The sequence below is a fragment of the Microcaecilia unicolor genome, chromosome 3 (genome assembly GCF_901765095.1).
Source record: "Microcaecilia unicolor chromosome 3, aMicUni1.1, whole genome shotgun sequence".
Classification (NCBI taxonomy): domain Eukaryota; kingdom Metazoa; phylum Chordata; class Amphibia; order Gymnophiona; family Siphonopidae; genus Microcaecilia; species Microcaecilia unicolor.
In genome coordinates this window covers 76,510,213-76,526,499 of record NC_044033.1, presented here as the reverse complement: position 1 = coordinate 76,526,499, position 16,287 = coordinate 76,510,213, and the positions used below count along the sequence as shown (strand labels likewise).

General features: G+C 43.5%; 1 protein-coding gene across 2 annotated transcripts in view; it reads right to left on the bottom strand.

Moving 5' to 3' along the window:
* INTS7 (integrator complex subunit 7) overlaps positions 1-16,287 on the bottom strand; it is a 137,886-nt gene that overhangs the window by 78,308 nt on the left and 43,291 nt on the right. For both annotated transcript variants that reach the window (XM_030196069.1, XM_030196068.1), the window contains exons 8-10: positions 11,082-11,199; positions 9,485-9,619; positions 2,577-2,674 (exon numbers count right to left, since the gene is read on the bottom strand). In XM_030196069.1, the coding sequence (XP_030051929.1) occupies positions 2,577-2,674; positions 9,485-9,619; positions 11,082-11,199 (351 nt within the window). The remainder of the gene's footprint in view (positions 1-2,576; positions 2,675-9,484; positions 9,620-11,081; positions 11,200-16,287) is intronic.

The following is a 16,287-nucleotide window of genomic DNA, read 5'->3' as shown; positions in this document are numbered from 1 at the left end:
GTGCTCCACCGCCAACAGATCAGACGAAACACTTCCGACGAAAGTTCCCATTGAGCTGCATCCAGGAGATGACGGCTGAGAAAACCTGCCTGAATGTTGTCTTGGCCTGCAATGTGAGCTGACAGAAGAGAAGATGAGTTTCTGCCCAATGCAACAGGGCAGTGACTTCCGTGGCCAACACTATGCTCCGAGTACCCCCCTGGTGGTTGATGTAAGCCACCGCAAAAGTGTTGTCCGAAAGTATCAGTACTGCCTGACCCTCTAGAAGATCCTGAAAGGCTTTGAGAGCTAGCAATGACTGCCCTCAATTCCAGCCTGTTGATGGACCACGTCAATTCTGAGAGAGACCAGCGGCCTTGCACTACTCGGTGTAAGCAATGAGCCCCCCACCCGAGAGACTAGCATCCGTAACTACCATTATCCACTGAGGAGCCATCAGAGGCATGCCCTTTCGAAGGTTGTGTGCACACAGCCACCAGGCCATGCTGTCCCTTGCTAAAGGAAGCCAAGGCAGACGACAACCATAATTCTGGGACATGGGAGACCAGCGACTCAAAAAGGTGCGCTGAAAGGGACACATATGAGCCCTTGCCCACGGCACCAATTCCAAGGTAGCAGTCATTGATCCTAGAACCTGAACATAATCCCAGACTCGAGGGCGAGGGAGAGCTCAACAGAGTGCGAATCTGAGAACAAAGCTTGGTCCTTCTGGTCTCCGGCAAGAAGACACGTCCCTGAGCAGTGTCGAACAACACTCCCAGACACTGCAACAACTGGGAAGGAACTAGACGGCTCTTGGGCAAGTTGACAACCCAACCTAGGGACTGCAGGAACTTTAAAAACCCACGAGGTGACTGAGTGACTCTCCTGCTCCAAGTCCGCCCGAATCAACCAATTGTCGAGGTATGGATGAACCTTGATCCCCTTTCCTTACGGAGGAAAGCCGCAGCAACCACTATCACTTTGGAAAAGGTGCAAGGTGCCGTAGCCAGGCCAAAGGGTAGAGCTCGAAACTAAAAATGACGGCCTAGAACCACAAACCAAACAAACTTCTTGTGCAGGGGGCCAAATGGGAACATGTAAATATGCCTCTTTCAAGTTCAAGGCAGTGAGAAACTCGCCCAGCTGGACTGACACAATCACCGACCGCACGGTCTCCATGCGAAAATGACGCACCTGGAGACACTCGCTTACTTTCCTGAGGTCGAAAATAGGCCTGAAGGAACCCCCTTTGAGGGACCACAAAGTAGATTGACTACCAGCCGGTGTGAACTTTGTCCGGCAGTACAGGAACTACGGCCCCGAGCTATAGCAACGTTTGTAACATGGATTGTACAGCTGCCTTTCTGGCCACCGTGGCACATCGAGATTCCAAAAAAACATCTGCGACGGGCCAAGCAAATTCTAACCCAGTTGACCTCAAATTGAAATGTTCGAAGAGTGGACCTGTGTCCCATCATTGGGTAGCACGACCTGGAGCCTGAAATCTGGCTGCAGCTCCTGATGCCCGCTTGTCACTCTGAGAGGACTTCTGCTGGAATCTAGGGCGCTGGAAAGAAGAACCACTACCCAGACGATAGCAGCGAAAGTCACGGAAACGAGGTCTAGAAGAACCAAACCTCACAGAAGGTCTGGGTTTGTCTTCCGGAAGTTGTTAGGATTTTGAATCACCCAAATCCTTCACAATCTTTTCAAGATCTTCACCGAAAAGTAACTTTCCTCTAAAGGGAAGTCTGGTAAGACGCTGCTTGGAAGCCATATCTACTGACCAATGGCGCAACCACAACAGACGGCGTGCTGAAACTGCCAGGGCCATTTGCTTAGCCGACGCCCTAAACACATCATAAAGGGCATCTGCCAAATAGGCAACAGCTGCCTCTACAGAAGCCCTGGCCACCAGTAAGGAAGCTGACTCTTGGTCGTGTTCTAAACCTTGCTGAAACCAAAGAAAGACATGCTCTGGCAGCGTAGGAGCTACATATAGAGGCCTGTAAAAGCCAAGGCTGCCACTTCAAAGGAACATTTAAGGGTAGTCTCCAGATGTCTATCCTGCATGTCTTTCAGCGCAACTCCCCCTTCCACTGGAAGAGTAGTCTTCTTAGTGACGGCTGTAACTAAAGAGTCTACCTTAGGTAAAGAAAATGGGGCTCATTTTCAAAGCACTTAGCCTTACAAAGTTCCATAGATTACAATGAAACTTTGTAAGTCTAAGTGCTTTGAAAATACACCTCAATGTGTCCTATTCTGAAGGGGTAAGGAGCTGGATGTCCAAGGTCACTGCTTTGTCTTCAGGGTTCTCTATCTCCACCTGCTGGTAGGCGCATACTGCATAAAACCCATCCCGTAGCCACAAAGACACAGTCATATACACATTTTAGTAAGGAAGGCTTGTCACATTACTTAGTTCAACATCAGACAGTTAATGGTAATACAGGAAGTAAAATGAGGTCTCTGCAATCAAACCTCTGTACTTTAAACTACTGTAAAGTTACATTATAAAGTTACATTTTCCTTAGCCATAAAAGCAAAGGAATCAAAACTACTCTACAGCCATTACTGACTGAGAATATGTTTACCTTTAATGTTTCGTGTGCACCAGAACTGGTATCCTGATTACAAAGATCTAGAAGAGACTCCAAGCCAAACACAGCATCATTCTCTAAAGTCAAATGATCTAAGAGGAAAACAGAAGCATTAGTTCCTTATACTCTATGACCTGTTTACTGGTGGGGCTCCCCAAGCTCACTAGCTGAAGACCCCCCCCCCCCACACACACTGGTGCCCAGAACTCTGTAGTTCAGTTTGGCAGTTGGCACCAGTTCCATGAGCTGACACTGGTACCTGCACATGCTTAACTTTTGGTGGCATGTGTGAAAATGTGAGTGTGTGCAGGCACCAGAATTGGTGGCTCATGGAGCTGCTGCAGGCTGCGTGCTGGGCTGCAGAGTTCTGGGTGCTGCTGGAAGAGGTATTTGACGGATGGGGCATGGGGGTCTCTGCCAGCTGCCGCATGTACGCTGCTGCTGAGTGGACTTGAGCCCAGAGTAGGTGGGCCCCTGCTCACCCGTGGCTACAGTACTGCTTGGAGCATAATTTAGACAAGCATCTCAAACGGCGTTAACAGATAAATATTTAACAGGGCACCTACTACAGATGTTGGTTATGGTTCCTATTTTAACCCTATTCTAGAAAGAAAAACAGGCCTACTTTTCTTTATAGAAAAAGTTGAAGAACACGCCTACATCAGAGCTGAAAAAACTTTTATGGAAGTTGTCTGAGAAACGGCCATGAAGGAACACGCCTTCCATTAAATGGTAGGAGAAGAGGATTTCAAATCTCTTCAGGTGCTTCAGGACTTCTATGGATTATAACATGGGGGACTTTAGCAGTGTTTCAAGTACAGAATTTCATGAGAGTAAAGTGTACAGGGGTTGAGAATGTTTAGGCAAGGGAAGAGGAGAGAAATGGGAATGTTTATGGGAATCATTGAATAAGATAACGGGTGTGATCACTTGGCTTTATGATTTTTTTTTTTTTTTTACAAGAACTTTATAAAGATTAAGTTCATGATTACTTGGGAGATAGATCTGAGGGAGGACGATAACATAGGTGGAAGCAGATTTTTGTAATAACAGGTTATCAATAGAAATCAAACAGAATAAAACATGGAAAAGAAAATAAGATGATACCTTTTTTATTGGACATAAGTTAATACATTTCTTGATTAGCTTTCGAAGGTTGCCCTTCTTCCTCAGATCGGAAATAAGCAAATGTGCTAAGCTGACAGTGTATATAAGTGAAAACATTCAAGCATTACTATGACAGTCTGACAGGGTGGGAGGAGTGGGGTGGGTAGGAAGTATGCATGGGGACATCAAAGCATATCATTGATATTCTAACAGGGTGGGTGTGGATAGGTGAGGGGAGGGTGATCAACAGAGACATACAGCTTTATGATTTATAATGGGCTAGGAACCCCAGATCCTTGTTAAGTCCTTTCTGTTGGGTGTTAAAATATTCAATCATTCTGACTTCAAAGGTCTTACGTTCTTGTATGATACTAAAATACTACCGGTACATCGATGACATTTTTATGATTTGGACGGAGGGTGAAGAAACTCTGAAACAATTTTATTCTGCATTCAATACATACCATCCTACAATCAGATTCAAAATTGACTACTCCCCAGAAAAAGTCAATTTTTTGGACACCACGGTCTCAATCAGTGATGGCTGTATACAAACATCTATATACAAGAAACCCACAGACAGATGTAGCTACCTCCACAATTCCAGCTTCCATCCTTCACATACAAAAAGATCCATCATTTACAGCCAAGCCACAAGATACCACCGTATCTGCTCTGACCCAGGGGACAGAGACAGACACCTTAAAACCCTGACTGAATCCTTCAAACAGAAGGGCTACAACCCCAAAATAATCTCCAAGAATATTGCCTCCTCCCTCAAAACACCCAGGGAGAATCTGCTACAGTACAAAAAGAAAAAATCCACAGACAGAATCCCGCTTGTAGTGACATACAATCCAGAGCTGGAAAAACTGAGGAAAATCATAAGAGATCTACAACCTATACTCCAGGAGGATGAATTACTGAAAGAGATATTCCCATCCCCACCAGTACTGGCCTTCCGACAGCCACCCAATTTAAAACACAAGCTAATCAGAAGTAAACTTCCTTCACAGACTGAAAAGGAACAGAAGGGCACACTTCCCTGTAATTTATCCAGTTGCAAACTATGCCAAAATATTTCACAGGACCCCAAAGTCATCCACAAAGGAAAGATATTCAACATAAAGGGATCTTTCACTTGCTCATCTTCCAATGTGGTATATATCATTCAGTGTAAAAAATGTAACGAAGGATGCTATATTGGAGAAACAGGCCAGATGCTTAAGACAAGATTCAATTTACATAGACATCATATGAACAATACTGGTGCCAGCAGGGTTCCCACGCCTGTTGGTCAACATTTTACAGGACCAGGACACTGTACCAGTGATTTCACAGTGAGAATCCTGAAAGGTAACTTTAAAACCATACAAGAACGTAAGACCTTTGAAGTCAGAATGATTGAATATTTTAACACCCAACAGAAAGGACTTAACAAGGACCTGGGGTTCCTAGCCCATTATAAACCATAAAGCTGTATGTCTCGGTTGATCACCCTCCCCTCACCTATCCACACCCACCCTGTTAGAATATCAATGATATGCTTTGATGTCCCCATGCATATTTCCTACCCACCCCCCTCCTCCCACCCTGTCAGACTGTCATAGTAATGCTTGAATGTTTTCACTTATATACATTGTCAGCTAGCACATTTGCTTATTTCCGATCTGAGGAAGAAGGGCAACCTTCGAAAGCTAATCAAGAAATGTATTAAGTTATGTCCAATAAAAAAGGTATCATCTTATTTTCTTTTCCATGTTTTATTTTGTTTGATTTCTATTGATAACCTTAAGAGTGGACTAACACGGCTACCACACTCCTCTACTTAAGATGTAATAACAGGCAAATAGTTCTGTGATTTAAAAAAATGCCTATAAAGCCCTTTATAAATGGTATTTTACTCCCTCAAGACTGAAAAGATGCTTCCAAATGCTTTTCACTGTTGTTGGAGGCAATATGGCTGAGTAGGAACATTCTGGCATATTTGGTGGGCACGTGACAAAAATGGTAAATTTTTGGCAGGGAGTGGAAAGAGATCTACAACTTATCAGAACTGCTGCAAATTTTGTCCAAGCTTTACCTGTTGGGGTTATCACCCCTTAAACTAAATAAAGACAAGAAGAGACTCATTAAATGGGGACTTATAGAAACACTAAGTGCCATTGCTAGATTCTGGAAACAAATGGAGTTACTGGCATTGGGAATGTGGAGAGAACATCTAGAATTTATAGCGTGGATGGATAATAAAAAAATAAAACAAAACATAGAAAAGAAAATAAGATGATACCTTTTAAAGAAGGGTTACCTTCAAAAGCTAATCAAAAAATGTATTGTTAGTCCAATAAAAAAGGTATCATTTTCTTTTCTATGTTTATTTTACTTCTATTTATTACCTTTAAAAAAAGATGAACTAACACGGCACACGGCTACCACATCACTCTTAGCGTGGATGGAGAAACTGACAGACATTTAAGCATCAAAGATTCAATAAAGAATTTGAAGAGTGGACTTTGATAGAGAACTATTGGGGGAAGGTGCAAGAGGAAGGGAGGAGTAGGAACTTTTGAAGTGGGGGTGGAAGGAAGTTTGGGTTAGATGAGGGGGTAATTAAGAAAGGAATACACATTTATTCTTTTGGAGCTCTTGTGGATGTTCACGGCATTTGTTCTAATTTTTGTACTATTTTTCACCTAAACAAAAATTACTTTCAATAAAAATATCTACAATTAAAATAAGCAAATAAAAATATAATTATATAAAAAAAAGAGTGCTACCACAGCAATAGTGGCTCTCAAAACTCTGCTTCACTGAATACCATCCGCAAAACAGCTACTTGGTCCTCTTTCCATACCTTTACAAGCTGCTCTAAAAGACTAATACCACAAAACTGAGCAGCCCTATCTTTTGGAGTCACCCACATATGTCCAGACTCCATCCTGCTTGTCAATGGAAAAAGCAGCATTGCTCACCTGTATCAGGTGTTTTCCAATCGAGAGCAGTACACAGTACCTCCCCACCTCACCTAGGGCTGTTTTGGAAGCAACTGAGGAGCAGAGGAGACTGCTGCATATGGGAAGGGTTCTGAACTTTACAATAAGATCTGAGCTCTGGGAGAGCGGTTATATCCCAGCTCCGATGGATATCTTCACCCACTTGTGTATCTTCTCAATCCTTCTATCTAAAGGAAACATCTGTTACAGGTGACCAACATTGCTTTATAAGAAAACTAGTAAAAAAGGCCCGTTTATGTGAGCAATGAAACGGCACTAGCAAGGTTTACCTGCGGCAGCGTCGGGAGGGCGCAGGACGGCAGCGTGGGGAGGGTGCAGGTGGGTAGTTTTTCTTTTTTGCGGGCGGCAGCTTCGGGGTCCCGGCGGATCAAGTATCAAGTGTTCAGACGGCACTCCTCCCCCTGCGTAGCTCGGTGTTTGTCGCTGTGCGTCGGGGGGGGTGGGGGAGGGAGGTGGAGGCCCTGCGTAGGCCACTGTTTCTCACAGTGCGTCGGGGGGGGGGGGGTAGCGTCAGAGGGCGGTGGAACTGGCGATTGGCTGAGTGTCATAGCCCCGCCCTCCACGTCATCACGTTGTGACGCGAGGACGGGACACAAACTCATGAGATCTTGCAACTACAAATTTGCATTTAGAATGTTGGGGTTGTGAATTATGTGTGGATGGGGCGTGGCTGAGGGTGGGTCTATGAGTGAGAGTGGTGCTGACAGCCTAGAAGACTACAGGGCTTCAGTGTTTCCCTGCCACACAGTGAGGTTCAGAATGTTGGAGGTGAGAATTATTTATATAGATGAGAAAATGAATCTGAACCTTTTTTAGACTGCAAAGTTCTCCAGTTATTGTTTACTATATGCATATGTTCCCATCACTCAGCTATGTAAATATTAAAGATTAGCTTCTAAATATATCTTAATGACCTATAGCTGGAACATTTTCAGACAGTTTGTGGTACAGCATGCAAAATACTTTAATGATGAAGTTCTAGAAAACTCCCTTCTGCTGAAGGAAATTAGATAATTAAAAAAAAAAAAAAAAAGCACAGCCTCTTGTGTTCAAGGAGAATCCTTTTCCTCTGCATGTGTCACTGTCATTCTTACATCATACACTGCATAAACTACAAGTATATTTATTAAACCTGAATGCGAGATGGAATTCTCATCAGAAATAGTCTAAGATTCTTGGAAGACACTATTCATATGGGGCACAAAACAAGCCCAAAACAAACTCAGCAGCCATCCTAATCAGCACTTGTCCCTCCCCAAACCACCCCTGCCCCACAGTAATTCATAAAACACTAAAACAAAAGTGGTTAAGAGTATGGCTTTGCTTCAGTATCTTCTAACAAGCAGCACTCACATTTCTAATGGTTATGCAGAAGTGGAGGAGGGGGAGCATTTGTGTAGGGCACTGTAATCTCTCACCAGCACTGCTGAACTTAATGGCTTATTCAAACAAACATAGTGAGGACTTTTTTAAAGTGATTTTTGCATATACACAGTGACTCAAGTGTGGAAATAGTGCTCCTAAAATTGAACATCCTATGTGTGTGTGTAAAGTTACAAATTTACGCACTGTAAAAGTATAACTTTATCCAAACTGAGCAGAGGTATTCCCAGGACCAGGGTTAGAGGGGTGTTTGCAAGTGAATACTTTTGAGAACGTAGTGTATGTGTACAGATTTAACTTAAAATTCTAACTTAAAAATGAGATACAAGTGCTATTTTAACTATAAAAGTTTCAAAGTGGATTTCAATTAAAATAATACAAATATTTTGTCATGAAACGCCTAGCCACTTGCCTTGCATTACCCCGCCGCCACTTAGAGGGTCTATCCCCAGCACAGCTCAGGTCCGCCTGCCGCTTGTGCTCTACACTAGCACCCTCCTCCCACCGACTGAGTCATAACCACCTCTGGGCGAGTGTCCTGCTCTCAAATTATCCCCAGTGATTTCTAAGTTACTGGAGCCACAGTTCCAGTGGTCCCACAGTTCACAGAAAGCACTTACAGATCCAACACACAAACCACCAGGATTCTTTATCAGTCCAAACAGGCAGAGTCAATAATCTAAACAGGTTTATTGTTGCACTGGAACAATGAACAAAAAAAATAATAATGTGCAATCAGCAAACAATAACAGGTAACTAAATTATAGATCAATAATAACACTAACTAAACATTTGAATACTTCCTAGAAAGTACCTGGGGAGGTCAGGACATATAATTCACTGAGCCTCAGCAAAGAGATCTGTCTCTCTCTTCTCCCGGGCTAAGACTGAAGCAACAGCTAGCAACAAATGCTGCAATTTTTCAAACTCCAGGCTAATCAGAGCCCAGTCAACAAGTTTTAAACATATACTGCTGCTTGCTTCCTGCTTGTGTTAAAGAAAAAGAACATTTAGTTCCCTATAACAGCTTTATAGCAAAGAAGCACCACCTGTGGTCAAACACAAAAAGCATGAAGGGTCAGAAAAATCTGCTCCAAAGGCTACAGTCTGGAAGGCTATTTTTCTACTAAGCAGATTAAAAGTATTCAAAAATATTTAATCAAGACTAAAGCCAATTCTCATTCTGGATATATGAGGCAGAAAAGCTAACAATTTTATGTCAAATGCAATTTGATCAGCAAATCCCTGTCTGAGAAGCTGCAGAAACAGGAAGCATCACTCTCTCATCTACCTTTGTAATGCCTTTTGTATTGTAAGGGACTCTACTCACAATAACATGAAAAAAAGGCAATAATAAATGATCACAAGGAATAAGTGCTATTATTCTTTTTGCCTTACCTTTCTCCTGACAGGAAGCCACTATATTGGTGAGAACTATGACTCCATGAGCTGCAATGCCACGGCTACTATGGTAACAGCATTCCTGTGCTAATTTTACCAAATCTGAGGCTCTTGCTGCGGCAGTTGCATTCCCTAAATAGAAAGAAAGGCAGACTAAAACATCTGTGGTTTCAAGAAGTCATTTCAAAAGACACCATCTCATGCTTTTTCAGCAAGAAACCCCCATATCTGAAACCGTCTCCTAAATAATATGAGGCGGCAAATGCATGGATTTAGCTATGCAAGTAAAGGGACAGGGCAATGTGGACTACCAGAATGCCAGCTCATTATGGAACCGCATGACCAGCAGCCCGTCTCCCTCATGCTTTTCTGCAGTTTGTTCAGTTTTATTCCAGTAGATCTGCTCTTTTTGTAGTGATGCTAACCTGAAGGTGGAGAGGCATACCTAAGGTGCCCATGACCAATTCTGAAAATGATATTTGATCCAAAATTAGTTCCACTTTCACCTTACTGGCAACTGCCTTGAGTCCTATAAGCCTCCCTGCCCTGTTTATAAGTAGCATGGCAGTTATTTATGTATTATGTATTTGCCATTTGATTATCTGTTGGTTGTAATCTGTTCAAGATGTTTAGATGAGCAGAAAATGTAAGCATAACTACTTCTTGCAGGTTTTGTAATAATTTCTTTCCTTTTCATAAAGGAAAACCTGGCAGAATTAGAATCCTTAAACCTTCTCAAGATTAAACCTGTTCTCAGAGCTTCCTATGTTGTTTACAACTGCAATGTGGCCACGATTATCTACACAGAGATGCACAATCATGGAAGCAGCTCAATGCAAACCTAATTACATCCCCCTCCCCCCATATCAAGAATTAACTCTGTGCTATTAAAATCTATCAACCTGATTTCTACACTAACTATAAAGGGCAGCACTGCCTTCTGTTCTGCAAGATAATTCTGAATATGCGAATTGAAAAACCGCTCAGAATTTGTAGACACATGTTGTGGGCTACTACATGACAGTTTCAGATATTTTTTTCTTTCCCACTGGAACACGGATGGTTCACAACAGTATCAGGTACTTTTCTGTACATTAAGAGGTAAATGTAAACACCTGGAACACACTAACTTATGAAACAAAGGTGCTCTCTACATGTAGAACAGAAGATCTGAATTTAACCAAGAGAATAAAAGGCTTCATGGGGGAGGGGAGATGATCTCATGTGCCACACGCCGTTGCCTACGTATTATCTATGTAATACATCCATCTGCCCAAAAAGACATGCATAAGCAAGGCCAGCTCTTACACAGGACAATAAAGAAAGGTGCATGCTTGCTGAGTTTTTCCTCCTCTTGTTCTGGTATAAGCTGAATCTGAAGATAATACTCCTCCAAGAGGAGTGATGAGAAAGTCTGGTTCTTGTGTGAATTATACAACAGGTTATAAAAAGATTTACTGTTCACCTCTCTCCAAGCATAGAATAAGCTCATTTTCAGGGCAGCAACTCCCTAAAAACCCACAGATGCTACTACCAGTCTGGTGAATAGTGTCTATGTGACTAAGCTTCTAGAAATTACTCTCCTGTCCCTCACCTGGAGCTGCACTGAAGTACTGTTTGATGGCAATGGTGCCTGAGAGCGTGGAGAGGACCGAGAGCATGCCTAGCTTCAGACTGTCATAAGGTGTGTGAAGTGCACATTCACACAGGGCCTGGAAAGAAAAAATATAACTGACAAAAGATGCAAAATTCCATCTATGTACCAACTCAGGCAGCGTCCTAATGATCTCTCATAGCTGTAACCTGAGAAATCAAACCATTAAATATACAAGAAAATCTTACAAATGCATTTTAACTATACTATCAAGTTATCAATACAAAATAATGATGTTTAAAAGGCTGCCTTGTATTATAAAACAAGATATTATGGAGTCTTAAATGTCTGACTAGTTAAACAGCAGTGAATGAGGATACTATCATTATGAGATTACACACTCCTACAAAAGCTCCTGCAAGAGGTATAAAATGCAAGATACTGTCTAAATTCAAAAATCTCCTTAGTTTGTATATAGTAAAAGTGATAAATGAAGTATCAGATGTCAAGTTACTTTCTGTCACTTCTGATACATCTTAAAATCTTGCACTGTGGATAGAATTCAAAAACCTCCTTAGTTTGTATGTGGTAAAAGTGATAAATGCAGTATCGGGTTTCGAGTTACTTTTTGTCCCTTCTGATATATCTTAAAATCTTGCAGTCATTAAATCACACTACCATGTGACCACTTTCACAGGCAAAAATTCTCTAAGTACTTGGATCCAACAGTGTTAAAAGAGCAGAGCTGCTCACCTTGCGTAGATACTTTGCTCTGGAGGGCAAAATGTGATACCATGTATTTAGAGTCAAATTCCCCAAGAGGCCCTGGGGGAAGCACCTTTTCTTAATAGAACAGAAACTGCTTTTTTTATATTCTGTAAGGTGCCAAAGAAAGCAGGGTGAACTTTCTTTACGTTTTAACTTCTTTTTATTGATGCCACAACAGAATGAACACCAACATTCTGAGTATATAAAGAATCAAATAGCTAAACAAACAAAGAGTGGAAACAAGTACAAAGAAAATACAAATACAAAATCAGACATACCAAAAGAACGCATTACAAAACTATAATAGGACCAAACTACAAGGACACGCACAAACTCTTTTCATTTGTAAACAGTCTCCTAAACACCACAAAGGTCACCTCGAATAGCACAGACACCCCATCGGCAACCAACCTAGTGAACTATTTCAACGAAAAAGTCACGACGCATGATACCAAGCAATACCATTGAGTACACAAGCATCCTTGAATGCTTAGACCCAAATCCTGGGGAATACCCAGCCGATCGATCGTGGACCAATTTTGACCTGATCTCAATAAATGAACTCACACACTGGCTCAGCAAATATGCCAAATCTCAATGCAAACTTGACACGTGCCCTACCAGCCTAATAAGATCCGCACCCAAACAATTCAAACAAGACCTCACGAACCAAGTAAACTACAGACTCATAAATGGACTCTTTCCCACGGAAAATGGAAATATCCTACTAACTCCTCTGCCTAAAGACACTAAGAAAAGCACAATGGACTTAACCAACTACCGAACAGTCGCTTCCATCCCACTCACAACAAAATTGATGGAAGGCATAGTGACGAAACAACTCACGGAACACCTGACCAAACACTCAATTCTACATGAGTCTCAATCAGGATTTCGATCAAATCATAGTACTGAAACTGTACTAGTGTCGGCAATGAACACATTCAAAACAACGATCGCAACCGGCAAGAACATACTCATTCTACAATTCGACTTGTCTAGTGCCTTCGACATGATGGATCATGGAATACTATTACACCTACTAGAGTACTTCGGAATCGGAGGTCCAGTTCTCAAATGGTTTGAAGGATTCCTCACCACCAGATCCTACCAAGTAATAACGAATACGGACAGATCGCCACCTTGGAGACCAGAATGTGGAGTTCCCCAAGTATCCCCCCTCTCACCAACTATCTTCAACCTAATGATGATACCACTAGCCAAACTCCTAGCCAACCAAAACCTTAACCCCTACATACAGTGGGGGAAATAAGTATTTGATCCCTTGCTGATTTTGTAAGTTTGCCCACTGACAAAGACATGAGCAGCCCATAATTGAAGGGTAGGTTATTGGTAACAGTGAGAGATAGCACATCACAAATTAAATCCGGAAAATCACATTGTGGAAAGTATATGAATTTATTTGCATTCTGCAGAGGGAAATAAGTATTTGATCCCTCTGGCAAACAAGACCTAATACTTGGTGGCAAAACCCTTGTTGGCAAGCAGAGCGGTCAGACGTCTTCTGTAGTTGATGATGAGGTTTGCACACATGTCAGGAGGAATTTTGGTCCACTCCTCTTTGCAGATCATCTCTAAATCATTAAGAGTTCTGGGCTGTCGCTTGGCAACTCGCAGCTTCAGCTCCCTCCATAAGTTTTCAATGGGATTAAGGTCTGGTGACTGGCTAGGCCACTCCATGACCCTAATGTGCTTCTTCCTGAGCCACTCCTTTGTTGCCTTGGCTGTATGTTTTGGGTCATTGTCGTGCTGGAAGACCCAGCCACGACCCATTTTTAAGGCCCTGGCGGAGGGCAGGAGGTTGTCACTCAGAATTGTACGGTACATGGCCCCATCCATTCTCCCATTGATGCGGTGAAGTAGTCCTGTGCCCTTAGCAGAGAAACACCCCCAAAACATAACATTTCCACCTCCATGCTTGACAGTGGGGACGGTGTTCTTTGGGTCATAGGCAGCATTTCTCTTCCTCCAAACACGGCGAGTTGAGTTCATGCCAAAGAGCTCAATTTTTGTCTCATCTGACCACAGCACCTTCTCCCAATCACTCTCGGCATCATCCAGGTGTTCACTGGCAAACTTCAGACGGGCCGTCACATGTGCCTTCCGGAGCAGGGGGACCTTGCGGGCACTGCAGGATTGCAATCCGTTATGTCGTAATGTGTTACCAATGGTTTTCGTGGTGACAGTGGTCCCAGCTGCCTTGAGATCATTGACAAGTTCCCCCCTTGTAGTTGTAGGCTGATTTCTAACCTTCCTCATGATCAAGGATACCCCACGAGGTGAGATTTTGCGTGGAGTCCCAGATCTTTGTCGATTGACAGTCATTTTGTACTTCTTCCATTTTCTTACTATGGCACCAACAGTTGTCTCCTTCTCGCCCAGCGTCTTACTGATGGTTTTGTAGCCCATTCCAGCCTTGTGCAGGTGTATGATCTTGTCCCTGACATCCTTAGACAGCTCCTTGCTCTTGGCCATTTTGTAGAGGTTAGAGTCTGACTGATTCACTGAGTCTGTGGACAGGTGTCTTTCATACAGGTGACCATTGCCGACAGCTGTCTGTCATGCAGGTAACGAGTTGATTTGGAGCATCTACCTGGTCTGTAGGGGCCAGATCTCTTACTGGTTGGTGGGGGATCAAATACTTATTTCCCTCTGCAGAATGCAAATAAATTCATATACTTTCCACAATGTGATTTTCCGGATTTAATTTGTGATGTGCTATCTCTCACTGTTACCAATAACCTACCCTTCAATTATGGGCTGCTCATGTCTTTGTCAGTGGGCAAACTTACAAAATCAGCAAGGGATCAAATACTTATTTCCCCCACTGTATATGCCGATGATGTTACGATCCATATCCCATTCAAAAGTGACTTAAATGAAATAACCAACGAGATCAACCAGAGCTTCCAGACTATGCACTCCTGGGCGGACTCATTCAAGTTAAAACTCAACGCAGAAAAAACTCAATGTCTAGTTCTCACCTCCCAATACAATACAAACAACTACCCTACAGTAACCACACCCTACTGCACACTTCCTATCTCAGAAAATCTGAAAATCCTTGGAGTCACCATTGACCGAAACCTCACTCTCGATACCCACGCGAAGAATACGACGAAAAAAATGTTTCAATCGATGTGGAAACTCAAAAGAATAAAACCTTTCTTCCCAAGAAACATCATCCGCACCCTAGTACAGTCACTGGTAATAAGCCACCTGGATTACTGTAACGCTCTGTACGCAGGCTGCAAAGAACAGACCATCAAAAAACTCCAGACAGCCCAGAACACTGCAGCTAGACTCATTTTTGGAACACCTAAATACGAAACTGCGAAACCCCTCAGAGAGAAACTGCACTGGCTCCCGCTCAAGGAACGAATTGAGTTCAAGATCTGCACGACTGTACACAAAATCATTCATACAGATGCCCCACTCTATATGCTAAACCTAGTGGACTTACCGCCCAGGAATGCCAAAAGATCGGCCCGCAAATTCCTCAACCTGAACTTCCCCAGCTGTAAAGGAATGAAATACAAACAGGCTTATGCTACTACCTTTGCGTACAAAAGCACACAGTCTTGGAACGCACTACCCATGGCCCTGAAAACCATAACCAATCTAACAAGCTTTCGCAAAGCCTTGAAAACACATCTCTTCAACAGAGCCTACAAAAGTCACCCTCCAATGAAACAAATCATTCCTTAAACTACCCAAGTACAGCTAAAACACCTCTCACACGACCTACCTAACAATTCCTCTTTCACCTCAGATTATGATTGACTGTTTTTTTTGTTGTTTTGTTTTTTCCTAAATCATGTAACGACGTTCTCATTTCCATACTCTGTAAGCCACATTGAGCCTGCAAAAAGGTGGCAAAATGTGGGGTACAAATACAATAAATAAATAAATAACTAGCCGTTGAGCCCGTAAAAAGGACGGGGGGGGGGGGGGGGGGGGGGGGGGGGGGGGGGGGGGGGGGGTTGAAAGGCCCCTTCTCCTCGCCGCTGCAAGGCCCCCCCGCCGCCGAGCTCGCCGCTGCCCCGAGGTCACCGCTACGCCCCCCCCCCCCGGAGCCGCCGTCACCCCTCCACCTGGGCCAGGCCCTCGCTTCGCTATTGAAACAGCGCATGAACGCAGCACACAGCTCAGATGAGCTGCCGTCCTTCTTCTCTGCCTGACACAGGCAGGGAAGGCCGACGGCAGCTCAGCTGAGCTGTGTGCTGCGTTGATGCTGTTTCTATAGCAGAGTGAGGGCCCGGCCTGGGTGGAGGGTGGGTGGCGGCGGCTCCGGGTGGGGGGAGTGGTGGCGGCGACCTTGGGGGGGGGGGGGAAGCGGTAGCGACGGCAGTTTTGTCCCTTCCCTTGCGCAGTAGAGACCCTCTCTGTCCCGCCCCCGTCATCACGTACTGACGCG